At 42.4% G+C, this 19,394-nt stretch overlaps 1 protein-coding gene across 2 annotated transcripts in view; it reads right to left on the bottom strand.

Moving 5' to 3' along the window:
* The window catches only part of SV2B (synaptic vesicle glycoprotein 2B), a 67,774-nt gene that overhangs the window by 21,194 nt on the left and 27,186 nt on the right, over window positions 1-19,394 (bottom strand). For both annotated transcript variants that reach the window (XM_053988665.1, XM_053988666.1), the window contains exon 2: window positions 8,841-9,692. In XM_053988665.1, the coding sequence (XP_053844640.1) occupies window positions 8,841-9,324 (484 nt within the window). In that variant the 5' untranslated portion in view covers window positions 9,325-9,692. The remainder of the gene's footprint in view (window positions 1-8,840; window positions 9,693-19,394) is intronic.

Below are 19,394 nucleotides of genomic sequence, written 5' to 3'. Positions count from 1 at the left end.
GCTTTTCCTGGGGAGCACAGAGGTACAAGAGGCTGCTCCCAAGAATACCTCCTGCATCATATCAAACCCCATTGACAGGACTGTAGCCTGTGTCTGTAGGCTGCACAGTCCTGCTATGGAGATCCTGACCATGGTGATCCAGGTGGGCTGAGCTATTTCAGGATGGAGAACATCTGCTTGCTGGAAAGCAGAACTTGCAGTGCAGGGAGCTCTTGAAGGAAAGGGATGATGCTTGAGGATGTCTGGAGACTGGGGACATGTCAGGTTCAAGATCCAGTTGAGCAGGGGTTGAAGGAAAGCAGCAGTGCTCCCTGCATCCCTGGCCCCAAGTGAAGGCATTGGATGCTGATCAAGTAAATGCACTGCCTTAATAGGAAACATTGCTATTCACTGACCAAAGAAATACAGCTAAAAGAAACATTTTTCAGGCATGGTTGACTCTTTGGAAGTTCATTCCTCACCTTGAACCAAGCTTAGCTTCTCTTGAGAGCCAACACCTTCCCCAGGTCCTGTTCTGTCAAATACACTTGAAAAACAAGGTGGCAATGAATGTTTTTGTAATTAATTAATGTTTAAACAAAACAATCAGTCTGGTGGCTGAAGGTAGCTCTGTGCCATCCAGCAAAGCCAGCTAAAGGCTAATGCAGAGTTATCTGGCAGCTGATCCTTTCTTCCTTTTGATTGCAAATGCCTGCACTTGATTTAAAATGCATTACTAAATTAAAAGCTATGCAGCAGAGATCTATTGCAGCATTTGAAGGACACTTGCGTCACATTGATCAGATGTGGAAAAGTTTGGATTTCTAAAATCTCTCTATTCCACAGTGAGGTCACCTATCTGTGAGTGATTCTTTTCAATCCACACAATGTCTGACAGGCAGGATTTTTGTGTCAAAAGCAAAAAAAAAATCTGTTCTTGTCTATTGAAAGCCTTTGTACCAGAACTGTGGAGCTGGATTTGGCCAATTGTATCTCCACCACGAGCATGTGCTCCTGAGCAACTAATCCTTGCACTCCCTGCCCTACCCTCCTGATCCAAGCTGTTGTCCTGGTGAGGAGATCTGAAGGTGTGTAAAGGTTTCAGGTACTCATCTCAAGAGAAGATACAGACACATCTCAGAGTCTGGAATCTATATTTCTATTAACTTTGAGCTCTAGCTTGTTCACTGAAGTACAAATTACAAGGGTGAGCCAAAGCAAAAACAGTTTCAGTCAAAAATTTCCTGAAGGAAGTGCTGGATGGCTTAATGCTTTTACCCTGGCTCCTGAGCCACATTTAATGGAGCAACTGTGATGGCAGCAGCAGAAGGAAGTAATGATGAGCCCTGTATCTACTCACTGGTGCATCACAGCCACCCATCTGACAGTGAGCCCTGCCAGCACTGCCAGACCCTGGTGAGGAAGAAAAAATTATCTGCCAAACTATTTTTGCTTTTTTTTTTTGAGAAAATCCCTGGATGGCAGATGTTCATCCAAATCCTCTTAGTAACAGAAAATGTCCCAGGTCAGGAGGAGGTGGAGGAGATTATTACTGTCTTCTAGCTGGTGTTTTACTGCAGTCACTGGTGAGGGCCAGCCTGTTGTCTGGCCAGAAGAGTGGGCTTGGTATGGGATGTGGCAGTGCTTGAAACTTGAAGCTCAAGTGGAGCTGCTTTTGTAAGCAAACCCCTGACTAAAGAGCCCAATCTTGGGATAGAAGGGAAGATTGGATCTTTGCAACACAGCATTCATCACACAGTGAGCAGACAAATCACGGCAGAGCTTTTAATGTCACAAACTCATCTAGAGGATGTTGCTTTAATTAGTTATTGTATCTGATAAATCAATTGATGTATGGTCCCCCAGAAATTTAAAACAATAAAAATCTGTAGAAAAGGAAAGGGACAGCCAGAGACTGTCTACTTAGACAGGTTTTGAGGGAAGGATCCTGGTTATGGATGGTTTTCTTTCAGTGTTGAAACAAAATCAATAGAACACTTCCTTATCATGGAGAAGTCTTTTTTTGGTGAAGACTGCATGTTCTGGCCAATGTAATTAAAATTTTGAGGTAGCTGCTATAGAACACTCTGTCAGCTGATGGATCTCGGGACCCAGGGTGCAGAACAACGTCTGCTTTGCAGATTGCTGTGTCCTGGATTGACAACAAGGTGGCAGGGACCCAGGGAGAAGTGGAATAGTTACTCAAACAGCCTCTTTGCAGGGAGACAGTCTTCTAGAGAACACAGTGCTGGCTGCTACCTCTGAAAAAGATCCAGCTCATGTCAAGCAAAATAAAATTTTAAGGAGAGTTGGACCAAGAAAAGGGATTACAAAATTATATTTGTTTTGCTGGGCTAGTGCAGTCCATCAGATATTCTACAGCACAACATTACAATGGTCTGCACCAGAATCTTGACTTCTAAACTTGGCTTCAAACCACACAGACTTAGACTGTGCTAGGAGGGATCACCTTCCCAATTGACACATAAGGGGCTCAGATGAAATGTTAAGGACAATTCTGAATAAGCCATTATTTGCAGGCTAATATATATACTATACTCCACAAGTCCTGGAGTAAAATGAATGCCTGTGGGAAAGTCTGCAACAGCCTCTCATAAAAGTGGTGGAAAACCAAAGAGCTGAAATTCTATGAATAAATTTTGGGTTATGACTCATCCATTGCTGAAGTTATAAGGAAAATATGTGACCACTGACTGGGCCTATTCCCACTAGAAAAGGGGTAACATATTTAGCATTTTCACACTAAGAAATTTATTAGCCTTTACTGAAGTTGTGTGCTCTGTATTAGACATGAATTGGAAGTTAAAGGCTGAAGTTCTAGGAATAAGGAAAGGAATATATTGCAGATACAGTATATGGCTCTTGGTGTGTTAAACTGTATTTTTACTACTTCAATATAGTTAAAAGTAGACTTCTAAGGGTTTCAGAAAAAAACCCAAAAAATTCCAAGGTTTACCTAAATCTGCATCACAAGTGTGAATTTTTCTTATTGTTAGTTAATGGGATTAAAGTCCTTAAAAAAGAGGCATATCTAAAAATAATCCCTTTAAGGACAGGACAAAGACTTGTGGAATAAATAGAAAATTTGAGCTATTTGAGCCAAATAGCTCACTGAGAAGAATTAGTCCCAGAGTCCTTGGGGCTGTCACAGAGGTAAGGAAGCTGCCTGGGCCCAGGGTTGTCTCTGGTTTGCATGGAGCCAGTAACCACAGGAATGGGAAAGCTCCCACCTGCCTTCCAATCCCAGGCCACTACCAGTATGTAAAAAAAAAAGATGCTCTTGAAGAGGGAAAGCATTTGGACAACAGAAAATTATTAGGCTCTTATATATCTTGTAGTTCAAATTGTAATAAAAACAAAATTAAAATACTGTTAGTGGTGTAGATTCTGTTAGGGATGCACCTTATGGACACAAAGAAAATTTTGTGAGTCAGGTCTGGACAATTTGGGAGATGGATGTGGCAAGGCAGAGGATCCAAGTAAGTAATTGAAAGAGAGGAATAAAGTAGTGATAGTGCTGACTCTCTTGTACCATAGTGATGGGACGGTCTTGACAGAGAATGAGCTAAAGGCAAGTGGCCTTTTTTTCCATTCTTCCTGCAATTTTCAATCTACTCTTCCTTGTAGGTTTATTAATGCCTTCCCCATGAATCAACTTGACCTTTTAAATGGAACTCAGAGGAAAGGCTTGTCCCGTTGCACTCTCCTTGTTGGTTAATACAAGCAGTGAGACTCCTTCCACAGCCAGCGCCTCCAGCACTGAGAAGGGAAAGGCATGGGAAAGGCAGTGCTGCGATTTGGGAGATCTGTGTGTGGATATCAGGCAAATCTGGCTGCTGGGATGGAGGGGGTTGTGCAGCTGGAGCCAGGGTGGGTGGGTGAGCCCATGGGGCTGTGGCACAACACGGGTGAGGTGAGGCATAGCCGGGCTTGGCGCTGCCAGCGGGGCGTGGGTGGTGTTTGTGCTCAGCCGGCTGCACATCTCCCCATGGGACTTGTCCAGCACCACAATACTCATGGGACCATCTGGTTGTCCCCACCCAACCCCTCTGCTAAAGCAAAGATTTCAACAGAGCAGGCCAAACAAATCCTTTTCTGTCCAGAAAAAAGGTCCTCACGCTGGAATGCATCAGATGAATTTCCCACAGAGTTTACAGAAGGGGCACAGACATTCATCCTCATATCAGATCTACACAAAATGTGGGGTGTTCTCAAATCATAAAAACACCTTTCTTTTTTCCCTACTGCTCAAGGTGATGATGCTCCTTGGGCTGCATCTTGGGCTGGGCATTTCTGACTGAGAGCAAATTTGCAGCCAGGAATCCGTGCCTGCCATGGGCAGGTCTCATCAGGGTGTAGTGGCTGCTGAGTTGGGGGTCCATGGCCACGGAGGAGCAAAAGAGGCAGCAAATACCCATGGCAGAGCAAGGGAGCCATGGCTGGGCTTGTCTGTGCTCAGGCAGAGAAAAAAAATGAAGTAGAGAAAAGCCATTGAGCTCTGCAGAGGGGATTAGGATTTACTGTCATATCAGGTGAATTCAGGTCAATGAGAAGCTGCGACCAGATTTTATCTCAGCTGATAATAAAACATCCTCTTCACACAACTAAAAGCAGGCATGTTGCACACATTCTATTTATCCTGACTCACACAGTCAAGATTGAGTTGCTACATAAAAGCATAATTACTCATAGGATCTTTTTTACTAGGGTTTTTTTAATCTGGCATTGTGAGGTTAAGAGTCTGTAATATGATATTCTCCTTAAAAAATTATTAATAAATCATAAAAAGGAGAAGGGAGCCTGAAAAAGCAATTTTATTCTCAGCTTTGGTGTAGCTGTTTCACAGTTACGGGCAAAGCCCTTAAAAATTTCCTTGTTTCAGTTTAGTGAACTGTGAAATGACAATAACACAACTGCAGCTCTGGGATCTGAGAGAGCTGATGCTTTAACTGTGCCTCGAGTTTTTTATATGCAGGATGTGAAGAAGTTTAAAAATTACTATGTCGTTATCTTTTAAACTTGTGTACTTACTGCTCTGTGCTTGCAAACATAATATTTAGTCCTCTAAGAAGTGATTTATAGCATGTAAAAATATATATTTATAAGATATTTCTCCAAATATTCAGCAAATATAAAAGTACAAATTTTATTACTCTTTTGATTATCCTTAGCACATTAAAAAAATGTTTCCAATAGGCTGTATCATACTGAGAGGGAAAATTCTGTTTCAGTAAATTTAAGAATTGAATTATTACTTCGACTACTGCTGATGAAAGCTCAGCAAAGCTGATCTCTCAAATGAATATGTAAAAATAAAGTTGTTACATGTTACCAAACTTATTCTTAACAACTTGTATTATAAGTTGATTGATTAAATCAAAGTGCTTAAATACATATACTATTGTTTCTTTTTTCCTTTTGTTGGGTTTTATTTTTGTAATACCCCTGAAATAATCTTTAAATAGTATTTCTCATAACTGAAAAACTCCAAATACATGTTTTGTCCCACTCAGGATATTTAGGGCTAAAATAGTTGTTAATTTGCATCTGATGGTGAGATGTTTATTTTCAGAATGAAATGTAAACGTTTTCGAAGATGTGTCATATCCACTTCACACATTTAATGAAACACTGTGGGCATCTGTTTATTTGCAATTTTTGCATAATTTGGCCGTAGTTTGCTTGATATTTTCCCATGACTGCTTTCCAAGGGAGAAAAAACATGCAGTATGCAGAGTGTTTAATGCAAAATGTCCTTTTAACAGAAGCTGAACTTCACTAAATTGGTCTTTAGGAGGCATCTGCTTTATCGCTCTTATTTGTCCCTTCCTATTTCTGCTGGAGTTTGATTATTCACCTGACTTATTTCCTTTCTTTCCCTCTTGGCCTCTCTTGTTATGGCTGAGCCCTTGTATGTTTAAATGTTAGCAGCTGCCTGGAAGTGACCTTAACTGCTCCTGGGAAAACCTGGTTATGTTTCCTTAGCAAAAACTGGGGAGATAATCAGTTCCTTGGGAATAAACATGAGCTTATCTGTAGATGTTTATTGGTACATGGGGATAAGGCAAGGGGCAGTAGCTTATGTGTGGATAATATCCCTGCTTCCCTAAAACCGTGTGATAACTTGAGGGAAAGCTGTGCCTGCTCTAATCACCCCTCTGTTCATCCTGTGCAGACACTCTCGTGCAAGACTGTCACTGCACATTAGAAATTGAGGTGAAGGCTCTTTGATTGCCACCAAATCAATCTCCAAGTGTAGTTGAACCCTGATCAACGTGCACTGCCACAGACCATTAAGGGAATGGATTCACAGAGGGACGTGAGCTTGTCTTGGACACTGAGCTTTGTGGGAGATACATTTTTTTCTAGCTGCAGGTGGATGGGAGCTGAAGATATCCTAAGAAAGATTTTGATGATTTTGTTCTTGTCTCCATCAATAGCACTTCCTCAGCCTTCCCCTTGAGAAGCTGATATCTGCTGTCCTTATGCCCCAGCTGCTGAGAAAAGAGATGAAACCTTCTTGCAGGGGCAGTATGAGGCACCTCATGTCCCTGCACTGCCCTGCTGCCTGTCAAACCTCCAACACCCTCTTCCCTGCTGCTGCCACCCTTCATTTGGTAGAAAGGCCTCCTTCCCCTCTCCAGACCCAGAGATCTGCACTGCTCCCTTCCTATGCCCTCCAGCAGCCCCCTACCGACCCCAGGCTCATCACACTCTCTTCTTGATGCCTTCCTTGTGTACCCATTACTCACATCAGAGCACTGCTGGGCAATGTAAGGCTTTCCAAGCCATGCTTAATTCATTTTCTCAAAGCCATCCCTCAAATCTCAGATCCAGCAGCAGAGAAATGTCCAGCAGTCAAGAAAGGGGTTTTAGCAAATAAGATGGACTGAATCAGAGACCTGCCCCATGTACACCACCAGTCAATAAAAACTGCATGCTACCATAACCACCCACTCTCCTCCCTGCCCCAAACTAAGATGAACCAGCTTTTATTGTTTCAAGAAAAATTATTTTTTTCCTCTCATAATGAAGTCATGAAATACTTTGAATACAAGCAGATTGATAGCAGATCCCCCAAACAAACATGCTAAGGACAGGAGAAATTGTTCTGCAAAATGAGGTTCTCACAAGCTGTGTTTGAAAGTGGGCAGGAAAGGCAGCAAGAAGAGTTCTCTTCCCCTCATTAGCAGTCCCAGATTAGCTCTGTTAGTGTGCAGGAGCTGGGACTGGATACAGACCCAAATGTATCCTTGCTTATTCAGAGCTTATCAGAACACCCTGAACTTTCAGCCTCACAAATACTGAGCTGGAAAAAGCAGAACGCGCTCTCTGGGGAGATTTCGTGTTCATTTTTACCTGTGGTTGGGCCAGAAATACTTCAAAGATAGATCTCCTTGTGACATTTGAAGTTTTCTCATTCAGGAGCCTGCCAGAGCTTGAGCTATACAGAGGTAGATATTTATGGGGTCAGAGTTTCAGAAAATCTCAGCTTTCATAGAGTCACCAAAATAAATGACCTGCTTTTCAAAAAAGGTCTCATCACTAAAAAGACACCAAGCCTTGTGTCCCACAGGGAGCTGGTGAATTCCAAAGTCCCTTTGAAATCAGGATCTAATTGTGAGAGGTTTGCTTTTAGATATCTGACCGGAGATATTTTGAGCTAGAAATTTTAATGGGTTTGTGAAGCAAAAAAAGTTACTAAATTCTTTATGGCATGAAAGTCAGTACAAACCTAGCTAACTATAGAAAGAAATATCCCAATCCTCAAGTTCAAAGAAAAGAGGGAGAAACAGAAAAGTAAGTATTACCTCAGTACACCAAGAGGAGAGGTTTGTATAGGGATAATTATCTATTGCCTTTGTCACATGAAAATAATGCCAATAGAATTAAGTCAATGGCTGGGGTCTAGTCCCAAATCTGCATTTTCCTTGCATCAGGCAGGGCTTCTGGGCCAGCATGTGTGACCTAGAGTCCCTGATGGTTCCCTGCAATCCCAGTACATGTCCATCAAGACACACTGTCTCCCTCCTCAAGTTATTCCAAGAACTATTTTATTTCCCTTCCAGATGCTCTGTCCTATTGCATGGCTGGCTCTCACTACAGACCGTGCTGGATCCTGTCCTGATTCTTGGAGATCTGGGAGGCTTTGCTGTTTTGGCTGATGGAATTTGGCTTGCCTATTGTTCAAGGGAAAAAATTGTTCGTCCAAACCTTTCCAACCAGTCTCACTCCCAATAAATAACTAAGCCTTGTATTTTGACCTCAGGGAGATGTCAGCAGTGATGCAAAAGGGATGTTGCCAGTAGCCTCAGCTTTAATCTTCATGCTGCACTTTAATAGCATTCCACAGACCTAAAAAGAAACCTCTATTGACTACATCTGATCCAGGACATATGAGCACGCTGAGAAGTCAGCAGGCTGAAGGAACTGACTGCACAGTTGATTTGCCTGTTAGGACTTTGGGCTGAAGAAAAGGGAAACCTGTAGTTTCTAACAGCTTTGAATTTTGAGTCACTAGATTCACCTTTAACTTTTCACTTATTTATCCTTGAACACCGCTTGGAGTTTTGCCCTGTGGACCTGCAGACTGAGCTGTCTTGCCCAGATCCAGCCCACACTGACCAGACTGGCACTGGGGCCACAGCATGTTCTGGTACAATTCTGATGCTCATCAGCATTGAACCCCTCCTGAGTCAGATCTACCCAGGCATGACTATACATGACATACAACACAAGAAGAAAGTCATCAGAAGATCCTGAAATCAGCTGGTGACTAGAAAAAGGTGTCCCAGCTGCTTCCCGCTGCATTAGAAGAGCTGTTTGCCAGTGGCACTTACCCAGCATCCCTTTGTTGGAACTGGACAAGCACATATCCTTCTCAGCACTGGGAAGAACAAATCCAACCACAAACACCTCCACCCCATCTGCCATCAGTGCCAACCCTAAAACAAAGAAGAGAGTCCACTGGAAGCGTCCGTGGCCACACTCCTCAATGATGTTCTCATACTGGTGGGCAAGTTGCTCCTCGTCCTCCATCCTCTCGGCCATAAGGTCAGCACGGTCTCTGTACTCATCATCCATGGCAGGGGCTCGCTTCTTCTGCTTCTCTTTAATGTCATCTGGGTGTGGGATCCCTTGGTACTCCCCCTCATAGACCTCATCATCCTCATCGTGGCCTTCTGTGACATCACTCTGAGCATCCTCGTCCTGCGCGGGCTCATCCCCGCCCCGGTAGTAGCCGTCATTGGGTGCGTCGTAGTTGCCATCCTGGTACCTGTAGTCATCTGAGACCTGGTTTGTGTTTCTATATCCATCATCCATTCTGAACGGAGAGTTCTAAATGCTGTAGGTCACAGTGTAGATATTCTAAAATGGGTATGGATTTGTGCAATTTCTGGTGTTGGTTACTTGAACATATCTTCTCTATCAGTTCTTTGGAACTGATGGGATGCACAGCTTCGCAGGCTCAGAAGGAGGATTATATATAAAGGTTCTCTTTGACAGAGTCTCACGCAGCTTTTGGTAATGCTTCACTTTTCAGCTGTCATTTGTGACTTGCTGGCTTCTGTGCTTTGGGTGAGAAAAGCTGCTGTCTGGGGAACAGCGAGGGAACAGCAAATTGCACAGCTGGGGAGCTAGGAGGACTTGACAGGTTTTTCCTGATTCATTGTGGTGCTGAAGGTCATGTCCTGAGAAAGAGGAAACAATAGCAATGAGACAGCAGTAAGCTTGCAAGCACACATGCACTGAGTTTAATGCCCAATATTTTGAATACGTGCTTTTCCTTTGAAAAAATATGGCAACAGAGGAATGTTTTTGCATCATCAAAACCCAAAGCCTCAGAAAAAAACAGAGCATTAAAATGTACCAAGTTCAGTGGGAACCCAAAGTAGAATGTAAAGTACCATGTGGTCCCAATTTCTGTAATTCCTGGAAGTCCTGCCTCCCATATGTGGTCCTCCTTTCCACAGAGAGCAGAACAGCACTGGGCTGGGTTGCTGGAACAGAGCTCTCAGGTTGCTAAAAATGTTTTTATCTATCTCCTCAGAGTACACTCATCCCTGGTCCCTACAACTGGCTAGCGTCATAATGAGACAAAATATTATCTTGGTTTTGTTTTTCATCCAGATCCCCACATTAATTTTATTTATTGGTTTCTTCTTTCCCCTAGTGTCTTTCCATCTGTATCCCAGATGCACAGCTGGCATACAGAGTCTGCCAAGTCACCAAAAGTCACACCAAGCCCTGTTCTCCCCATATCTAAAAATCAACAGGGGATGATTTTCACAGAGAGCAAAAAAGCAAAGCTAATAGAGAATCACTGATGTCTGCAGGGAAAACCAAGGGAAGTCAAGACACATCTAAACACATACTCTTTCTGGACACCTGATTTCCATTATTTTCCAGGCGGTTTCCAGCCAGCTGGCTCTGCAGTGCTCCCCTGCCTCACACAGCTGTAGACACAGAGCTTGGAAGGAGAAGCACATGGGAAAGGGAGTGGAGTCGCACCAGAACAGCCAGCACAGCGTAGGCATGCACAGAACGTGGACTTTGCTTTAAGCTTTGAGCTACTTGACTAAATAAAGTGTAAATGAGGTATGGATTGACATCGGCAGGCACAAGCCTGAGGATGTGTGGGTGTTGTTACCTACACAGTCAGTTGACCTATAGACGCGCACGCAAACGCACACACTGTAAATAACAGTGCTATATGCAGCTAAAATGACTTCAGAGGAGAAATTCAGTAGCACTCTCTATAATAAAATGCTCTGAGGGGCATCACTCCTGCTGCAAATGCTGTGATTTTCTGGCAGCCCAAATTCTCAGGGTAAGGAAGGAGCAGAGGCCTGACTTCTCTGCATGGATTAATGGCCATACCTTGCCCGTACTGTTCATGGAACTGCTCCAAGGAACTTCATAAAATCTTCCTCTGCTCTTCTATTTATCTACCTCTATATCTGTGGCCCATAATTACAACACAGCCTCTGCAGAACCTGCCAGAACCTCTTCCTTTTCTCTGCTGTTTGTCACTACATTCAACGTGTTTCCTCTTTCCTCTATGCTGAATCACACCACACATTTTGCATCAAGTGAAAAAGGCAACATGGCGTTCTTCCAGGGCTCAAGAAGAGTGATCAATAAAGGAATAGAAAAAAAAGTTTTAAAAATGCCAAATGAATTCTGATCAGGTTATAATGATCAGGAGTCCACAGTGCAGGGAGGGGTAAAGAGAAGTATTTGCATAGGCACCAGACCTGTTAATGTTCAGGGGAGTTAATACATCTGACAGCCATCAGAAGCTCTTAAGTGAGTTCTACAGCTCTTGTTTCAGTGCTGGAGTGTTACTTTTAATGGTTAAAAAAGTCCAAAATTACTTTTGAGTCTCAGAACTCTCTCCCAGTCTGAAGTAGCTTTCTTGATTACACGAAGATTTGTGTCATGACTGAACATCGTGTTCTCCAAGGCGGTAAAAATGTAGTTCCACAGAGACATATTTTCTTATGAAAAGTAGAGGAAGGAGCCTTTTATTTAAAGAGAAAAAAACAAAAGAACAATATGTGCAAAAGAACATTAGGCCTTGCTTTGGAAGTCTTTAAGACTCATCTGCTGGTAGGTCATGCTTCAAAGCAACCTCAAATGTTGGAGCAGGAAGCACAGTGACCTCACTGTGTTTGTCCCTTTCTGGTTGCCACAGAACTGAATTTAAAACTCATTTTAGAAAATGAAGTAACAATAACACTAATGATCAATAGCAGAACTGATCAGACTCTGAGTGTCCACAGACCTTATCTCTCTTTTCAAAAGGTAAAAGTAGGTTCTTAAAGACCAAGTGCTGGAAATCTTTGTTCTCTATTTAAAAGCTGCTGAGGCTTAAAGCTGGGCTCTTTGCCTCCCACAACAACAGGACCAAAGATCACAGGCTTAGAAAAGACCTATTGAAGCACCCGTGCTCTTTCACTGACACACAAAGTCTGGCATTTACCAGATGGAATCACATCTTGGGCAGCCTAAGAAATAATGACATGAGCTGATGAGTCTCACAGACCAGTGAGAGTCACCTGTATGGGGAAGAACAAGTAATTCAGAGAAAAGGTCATGGCAAAAAATAGTGACTGGTTTCCCATTCGGTTTGTAGGATGGATATTTTCTGGGATCACCTTAGGAGAAGAGGCAGTGCAGAGAAGCAGGCTATAACTTCAGAATGCTACACTTTCTATATTTCACACCACTTGTTTTCTTTCTTTGCTACATATGCACAGGCTGATTCACTCCAGATCTGATTCTTTAACACCCTTTCACTCAAGCTGAGCTGCTCTCACTCATTAACAGCCCCATTTAGCATTTAGATGCGAAATCATGATGTGTCATAAAGATGGCAGGCTTGGGTTGCTATAATTACCCTTCACAGTGATGCATGAGGCTTGAGACAAATATACACATCTCACCAAGCCTATTGTAGCAGGGTGGGTGTCAGTCTCTTCTCCCAGATAACAGCACAACAGGAAACGGCCTCAAGTTGTGCCAGGGAAGTTTCAGATGGGATATTAGGAAAATTGCATCATCAAAAGGGTTGTCAAGCATTGGAACACTCTGCCCAGGGCAGTGGTGGAGTCACCACCCCTGGAGGTATTTAGCAGACATGCAGATGTGGCACTTGGGGACATGCTTTAGTGGTGGGCTTGGCACTGCTGGGTCAATGGTTGGACTTAATGATCTTGCAGTTCTTTTCCAATCTAAGTGATTCTAATTACAACCCTTGGCCCTTTTGAACGGTCATTTCCCTTTCTGAGACATACAAGTGAGGTTTAAAGACACAACAAATGTCAGGCTCCATAAGGCAGAATCTGCAGGGGCAAGAAGGCAGAGGCACGAAAGCCTCATTCTGTGTCTCCCCAAAACAGCCCATTAAACTGTGTTGGACATAGAAACCTGGAATACATAAGAATTCAGATCCTTTCCTCATTTCTTTATATGCGCCTTGCAGATTTCTTGTACTCTTCAGCTCTTTAGTTAGCTCAGATGTTGCATACTTAGCCAGGAATTCACTCATTTGAGCTCTGCAACTTAAAATAGGAACCTAAAGTCTTGGATATCCTCATAACAGAAACAGTATCTACTCTAGGAGAAGGGATGTTTAAAAAAAGCAGATCAACGTCTGCATTTGCCTCTCTGAGAGGGCCTATAGGTAAGTCTGGCATGCTGAGGTGATAAACTGGGGGCTGGAGGGCAGCAGAGCTTGGAGGGGATGCAGAGAAGGGTGATTTTTTCGTGCTGGTACTAAATGAAGAGAGCTCAGGGCTTGTCAGAGAGCTGAGCTCTATCAGAGAACAGAAATCATGTCAAATTAGTGAACAGGGTAGATATGAGAAGGGTTTTCTTATGAAATATTGCACCTTGGGGCATGATGGAGTTTCTGGAAAAGCAAAGAGAGTGAGGATGTTGCTTTGTGGGAGCACAAGCCGTGGGTGCACACACATAAATGCATAATGCACATCCATGGTGTGGATCCAGCAGGGAGAGAGAGCCAAGGCTGGGAGCTGCCACCCAGAGCCTTTCTGCATGCTCAGAAAGGGAGAACACTCAAAATCAACAACAGGAGGGAGAGGTTATTTGAACACTGAGGAGAAGGAGCATGACAGGGAAACCATAAAAATGCTTTCAAGGGATTTTTAGCATTCACCAGAATAATCCCTGAAAAACAGATGGCAGAGCAATTTAATATTCTGCCTGAAGGACGACTCCTCCTGCAGAACATCCTCACCCCCAGAGCTGCTTTCTGCTGACAGCAATGGGAAGGTGCCCATATCCTACAGTGACCATAAGGACATTCTGCAGTCACAAAGCTGACTGTAAAAAATTCCTGAGCAGGAATTTTCCTCACTGAAAGGAGAAAGACGATTCTGTAGATAGCTTTCTGAGAATTTCCAGTCTTGGATTCTAAGTCAGGTTGCAGTTAATGGATCTGCTTGTACACATGAAGGGAGAGATTTTTGAGGTGCCTAACAAATCACAGCTCCCAGGGGAGCAGCATCCTGGATTTCAGGCAGCCAGCAGTGACACCAATATTATCAGGCAGGCTGAGCACTGTAGCAATGAGTGATCACTGAGCTGCTGGATGAAATGTTGCAGGCTGAGCATCCTGGGCTCTGTCCTTTGGCTTCTTGACATCTCTGTGTCCCTCCTGGCCCCACATCAGGACAGCACAGCTTTCCTCTGGTGGGAATTGCAGATCCCTCGCAGCTGTGGTTGTATGAATATATGAATATATGGGCAACTTGTGTCCCCAAAACCTTAAACCTTAAATACACCAGAATTTGGGGGAAAGAGGTCTCTGTGCTCCCAGCTTCACAGCTGAGGAGCTGTAAGGAAAGGTGCTCCCAGGTCTTTGTCAGGTTTTCAATGAAGTCTTGCAGTCTAGCATGTTCATTTTTTTTTTTTTTTTTTGAAACTAAGAAAAATGCTACTTCACCTCAGGAGAACTTTGAAAATTTCCCTATTTCCAAATAATAATAATAATAATAATAATAATAATAATAATAATAATAATAATATTTAAATCTAAAAAATTAGACTGCAACCCCATAATTCACAACAAAAATGCTTTCAGATCAGGTGCATTATACATTATTCCTCTTATACTGTAGAAACTTGCCCTTTTCATTGGCATAAAATAAAAAAAAAAGAGGTGTATGGAGATTTGTTTCAAACTGAAAAAAAAATATTTCATTAAAGAAATGCCATCCTGTCAACTTGATCCATTTTTTATTAGAAACATTCATTGAAACGGATTTTTTTTTTCCCTAAATAATTCAGGTTTGGAAAAAATGGCATGTTTTTACCAGCAAAAATTGTAACAGGAGCTCTGATTATGCTCTCATGGATGTAAAATTATCTCAGGTGCACCTTTAAAAAGACAATATGATATAGGAAAAGTAATCCTGCGATTTATATGCATATGACTAAAAGTATCTGACCTCTGTGAGGCAGAAAAGTGTTTTTCTTCTACAGGGTTCTGATTATTGTTGGGTTTTCCTGTTTTTTTGGTGGTTTTTTTTTGTTTGTTTGTTTTTGTGTTGTTTTTTTTTGTTGTTGTTGTTGTTTTTTTATGGAGTTTTTTTGGTTGTTGTTTTGTTGGTGGTTTTTTTTTTTGTTTTTTTTTGGTTTGTTTTTTTTTTTTTTTTTTTACATTAAAGTTGCTGCTACAGCCACACAATTCAGCATCCAGAAGAGAGCTGAGCAATATCATCACTCTCCTGGACAGATGGCAAGGCTGGGTTCTTGGCAAGGATCCTGCAGAGGGAAAAGCAGCAGGATCTGAAGAGAATTTATATGTGAGGGAAGGTAGAAAAAGGAAATGAGGGGGGTTTGAATACAAAAAGGGAGAAACCAAGTGAAATTGGAAATCAAGGAGCAAGAACAGGGATTAATGGTGCAAACTATGCTCAGAATAAAGGAGGAAATGCCAGGGAAAGATGGAAGCCCTGACATATTACTGATCCACAAACTGTGGAAAAAAATGTGTTGTAATAACAGTAGCTCTTGCCTTCATATCCAAGGATTATAAATGCATCTGGTGCCATCTCTGTTAGAGATCAGCCCTAAGCCTTATTAATTCTTGCTTGACTTTTGGCATTTCTCTTTCACTGCCAAAATAAAAGGAGAAAAGTCTCAGAGCACAGGACTCTGAAATACTTTTGGAGGACTTTTGGAGGAAGTTGGCTGTGGAAGACATCACTCAGTCAAAACAACGCAACCCAAACCTCACCAGTGACTGAACATTATTTTAGGGGATGATTGTATCAAAATAGATCACATCTCTTGCAGGTCTTCAGCAGTCATTTTCCTTCCTCTGCCTTTCCATCAAATACCCTAATCAATGGTGGTAGACAGCACTGTGTCCCTGGGGAATTTCTAGGAGGATGTTCTCAGATCTGAACACTGGCCAGTGAATCAGTGTGATTTAATCAGCTGATGACCTGGTCCCTTTTTTCCAAAATACAGATCAGCCCTTGGGATGCAAGTTTCTACAGGATTCTAGACAGGTAAAGGAACACTACATGTATCACTAGGAAAAATATGCCATTCTGATTCCCCTCCAGTCCCACAAGATTGGAAGTAAAATTTGTCTGCAATTGATGTCCAAAAGAAACCATGGTCATCAAGCTTTCTTGAGGAGGACTGTATCACAGACCCAGGGTGAAAACCCATTGCAATGGGAGCAATATCAGATCCAATATAATTTCTGAGGTCTCTTTTCTGTTCTTGTTCCAGAGGGACAAGATAATCAAGGAAGGTATATGGGTTTAGACATAATCAAGGAGGGTATCTGAGTTTAGTTTTCTTACTCAGTGACATGGTAGCTGGAAGCAAAAAGGAGCTGCTTTGCCATCAAAGACAACAAAATTACATGGAAGGGCATGTCAATATATGTTTTTCAGGTGTAAAATGATGTGTTAATGGCTACAACAATCAACTGTGGCTGCAAGCACAGGAGGCTAACTGGGTCTGGGCAGCAAGAGATTTAAAAATCAGTCTGTAGCAGAGCCTGCCTTTTAAAAGAATTTGCTTTGAACTGTGGAAAAATAGGTGTCTTTTGTTGTAGCTTCAGAAGAGAGCACTGTATTAAGTGAAAACTAAGGAGAAAACTAGTTTGTCCTGAAACTTTTCTTATTATTAAGAAATTGTTTGATAGATATGTAACACAGGTTCAAAAACTCTCCATGGAGCTTGTTAAGCAAGCTATCTGTGCCACAGATTCTGTAAAGAAGAGCAAAATATTTGAAAGTCATTGACTTGAAATCATCTGGTTCAAAGAAGTGACTTTCAGTAATACAGATGGCACCTGCTGATTGCTCCCCTTACAGCACAGGTAGGACAGGTAGGGTAAAAGTCCTCTGTGTAAAATGCATTGATTTGCTCAAAGATCCTGCTCTGAGACAGGACACATTTATTCACTGCTCCCACACTGTAGGTTGGAAAAGATTGGTGCAGATGCAGTCCTGGTATATCAAGAAATGCAGGGAAACCAGAGCTGGAGTATTTAGTGTGTTACCAGCAGCTCTGATTAATTATTTAGAGAAAGCATTTTAGTTCAAAATTCTCTGCTACAGAGTTTATTGAAGTTCTCCTACAGTTTCTGGATAATCTCTATTGATCTGTGGTGGGTTTTACACATTCCTGAGCAGGTGCACACTGTGTATGTTTGTTCCACCAGGAGAAAATACTTATTGCATTATTTGATCCTACAGTCCTGCGTTACACAATGTTCTGTGAGGAGAAACTATTATCTTTGAAGCTGAAGCATTTACAGTAGCCCTTGGATTTGGAAGCAGAGAGGGATGGGGTATGAACACAAATAGTTCAGTAGTTTGATTGAACTGACCTGATTTATGCTGAGTAAGAATCTGGCTGCACTGCTCCAATGCCTTTACATTTTTTCATTCTCACCCATCCCACTGGGGGAGATTTCTGGTTTCCAGAACACTGCACACTAAAGTGCCATTGCCTTATGTGGTGGTGGTGGTGGTGATTCACAGCAAAGTGGCTGTGGGCTGAATTCAGCTTGTAATCCACTATGTTATATTATGAACTAAGGGACAGAAAGTCCCCCAGACTGTTAGAAGGAGATTATACCCTAAAGTCTGATACTGTGTTGGTGCAGATGCTTTAAAGGTCATATCTAAGACAGTATGTGCTACAGCAAGCTGGCACAGCAAACATGCAGCAGATGAAACAAGGAACAAGCATCAGTCAGGCAGAATAAACAGCTTTTCTGAAGTTAGGGGCACAGACTAGCAAGTTGGGTGTTCATGAGATAGATACAGAGAGGAGTGTTTAACAGTAGGAGTTGGAAAGCAATGGCTTAGCAACACATATCTATATAAGGAGGGACAGACTACACATTAGGATTCCAGAGAAAGGCCATAAAAGGTCAATTTGACAAGCTGAATATGGATAATGAGTTGAGACAGATGGTGTAAGAGTATGGGAGCTAATAAATAATGAACAGACTCGCTTCAAGGAGCAAACGAGGGAGAAGTCACAGCCGAGAGCTTAGTCAGAAGGGAGGTGGTGAAGGGGAAAAGAACAAAACCATGGAGGATGGAGGAGAATCACAGCAGGAGGGCTGGTGGGAGAGGAGTGCCTGCTTTTATGTGCCAGAGTCTTGTAAAAATTATAATTTACCCAAAGAAAACAGAAATGCATATGCCTGAGGTGGAATTTGGCCATTTTACTGAGTTTAACAATTTTTTAGCTGAGAAATTACTCATGGTCTCTAAACTTCTTCTAGATCTCTATTTCCTCTTCTCCTCCACTCCCATTACCACAGCACCTAAGCAGCCTACAGTGCTCCCAAGTCCCATCAAAGGCTGGGAAAAATTCTCAGGTTTGTTTTGCACATCATGCCTTGAGACAGAGAGAGACTAAAACAGTGTCTGAGCATGGAAGTGGAAATGCTGTGTGCTGTCCCCCATATTCCAGGGACCCTGTGGACAAGCAAGGTAAGGATTTATTCTCATCTTCAAACCCAGCTATCCTCCACATGATGACCAAAATAAAGGTGAGCTTTGCTGCCCCACAAACATTTTCCTTCACGTGGAGCTGAGGCACAAACCCCATCCTGGACACCAAGTAATACTTAGAGGTGTCCCAACGTAGATGCAAATAAAGGAGCTTCCCCAATATCACCTGGGGGAGCCATAACAGAGCCAAACAAACAGCACATGCTTCTATTTCCTTGTCTTTTTAAATATTGTAATGAGCTAGAATCTTTGAGGTTTTACTGCTTATTAATAAACCAGCCTCCCTATCAGCATTGCACCTGGCAGAGTAAACCAATAGCAAATTGGATATTTATTCAGAAACAACAGTGCCCTCGTGCCCTTTCATGAATTTGAGCATTTCTACGTGTGTTTGCCCTTGGACAGCTTATTAGGTTTAACCTGACTGGGCTTGGAGGCCCTGACAAGCTCCCAGAGAGGACTGTAAGCAATAACCTTGGAAGGAAAGTGCTTGCAATTCAGCAGATTCTGCCTGTGTCAGACAGCAAACATCCCTGATTAACTATAAACTGCTTAGCTTATTGGCAGAGATGTGCCTCTGGCTACAAAGGGATTTTTATTTCATCACACTTACAACCTGAGTTATTAAATAATGAGCTGCTTAATTAACTAATTCATTAATACATGGCTGTGATGAATAGATTTGCTCCAGTGACAGAGGCATGAAAGCAGAAAAACCCTGAGTGATTTCTAAGTACTGCTTTCTTTCAGGAGGGATTTTATTTGAGCAAGTATCCTTATTAAATATCCCTTTCCTTCTTTTTCCTGCCTCTACCTAACAGAGCAGCCTTGAGATCTGCTGTGTCTGTTTGCCCCCAGCGCTCCATG

The sequence above is a fragment of the Vidua macroura genome, chromosome 12 (assembly GCF_024509145.1).
Source record: "Vidua macroura isolate BioBank_ID:100142 chromosome 12, ASM2450914v1, whole genome shotgun sequence".
In the NCBI taxonomy this organism is placed as follows: domain Eukaryota; kingdom Metazoa; phylum Chordata; class Aves; order Passeriformes; family Viduidae; genus Vidua; species Vidua macroura.
This window is presented reverse-complemented; position numbering and strand designations above follow the sequence as displayed.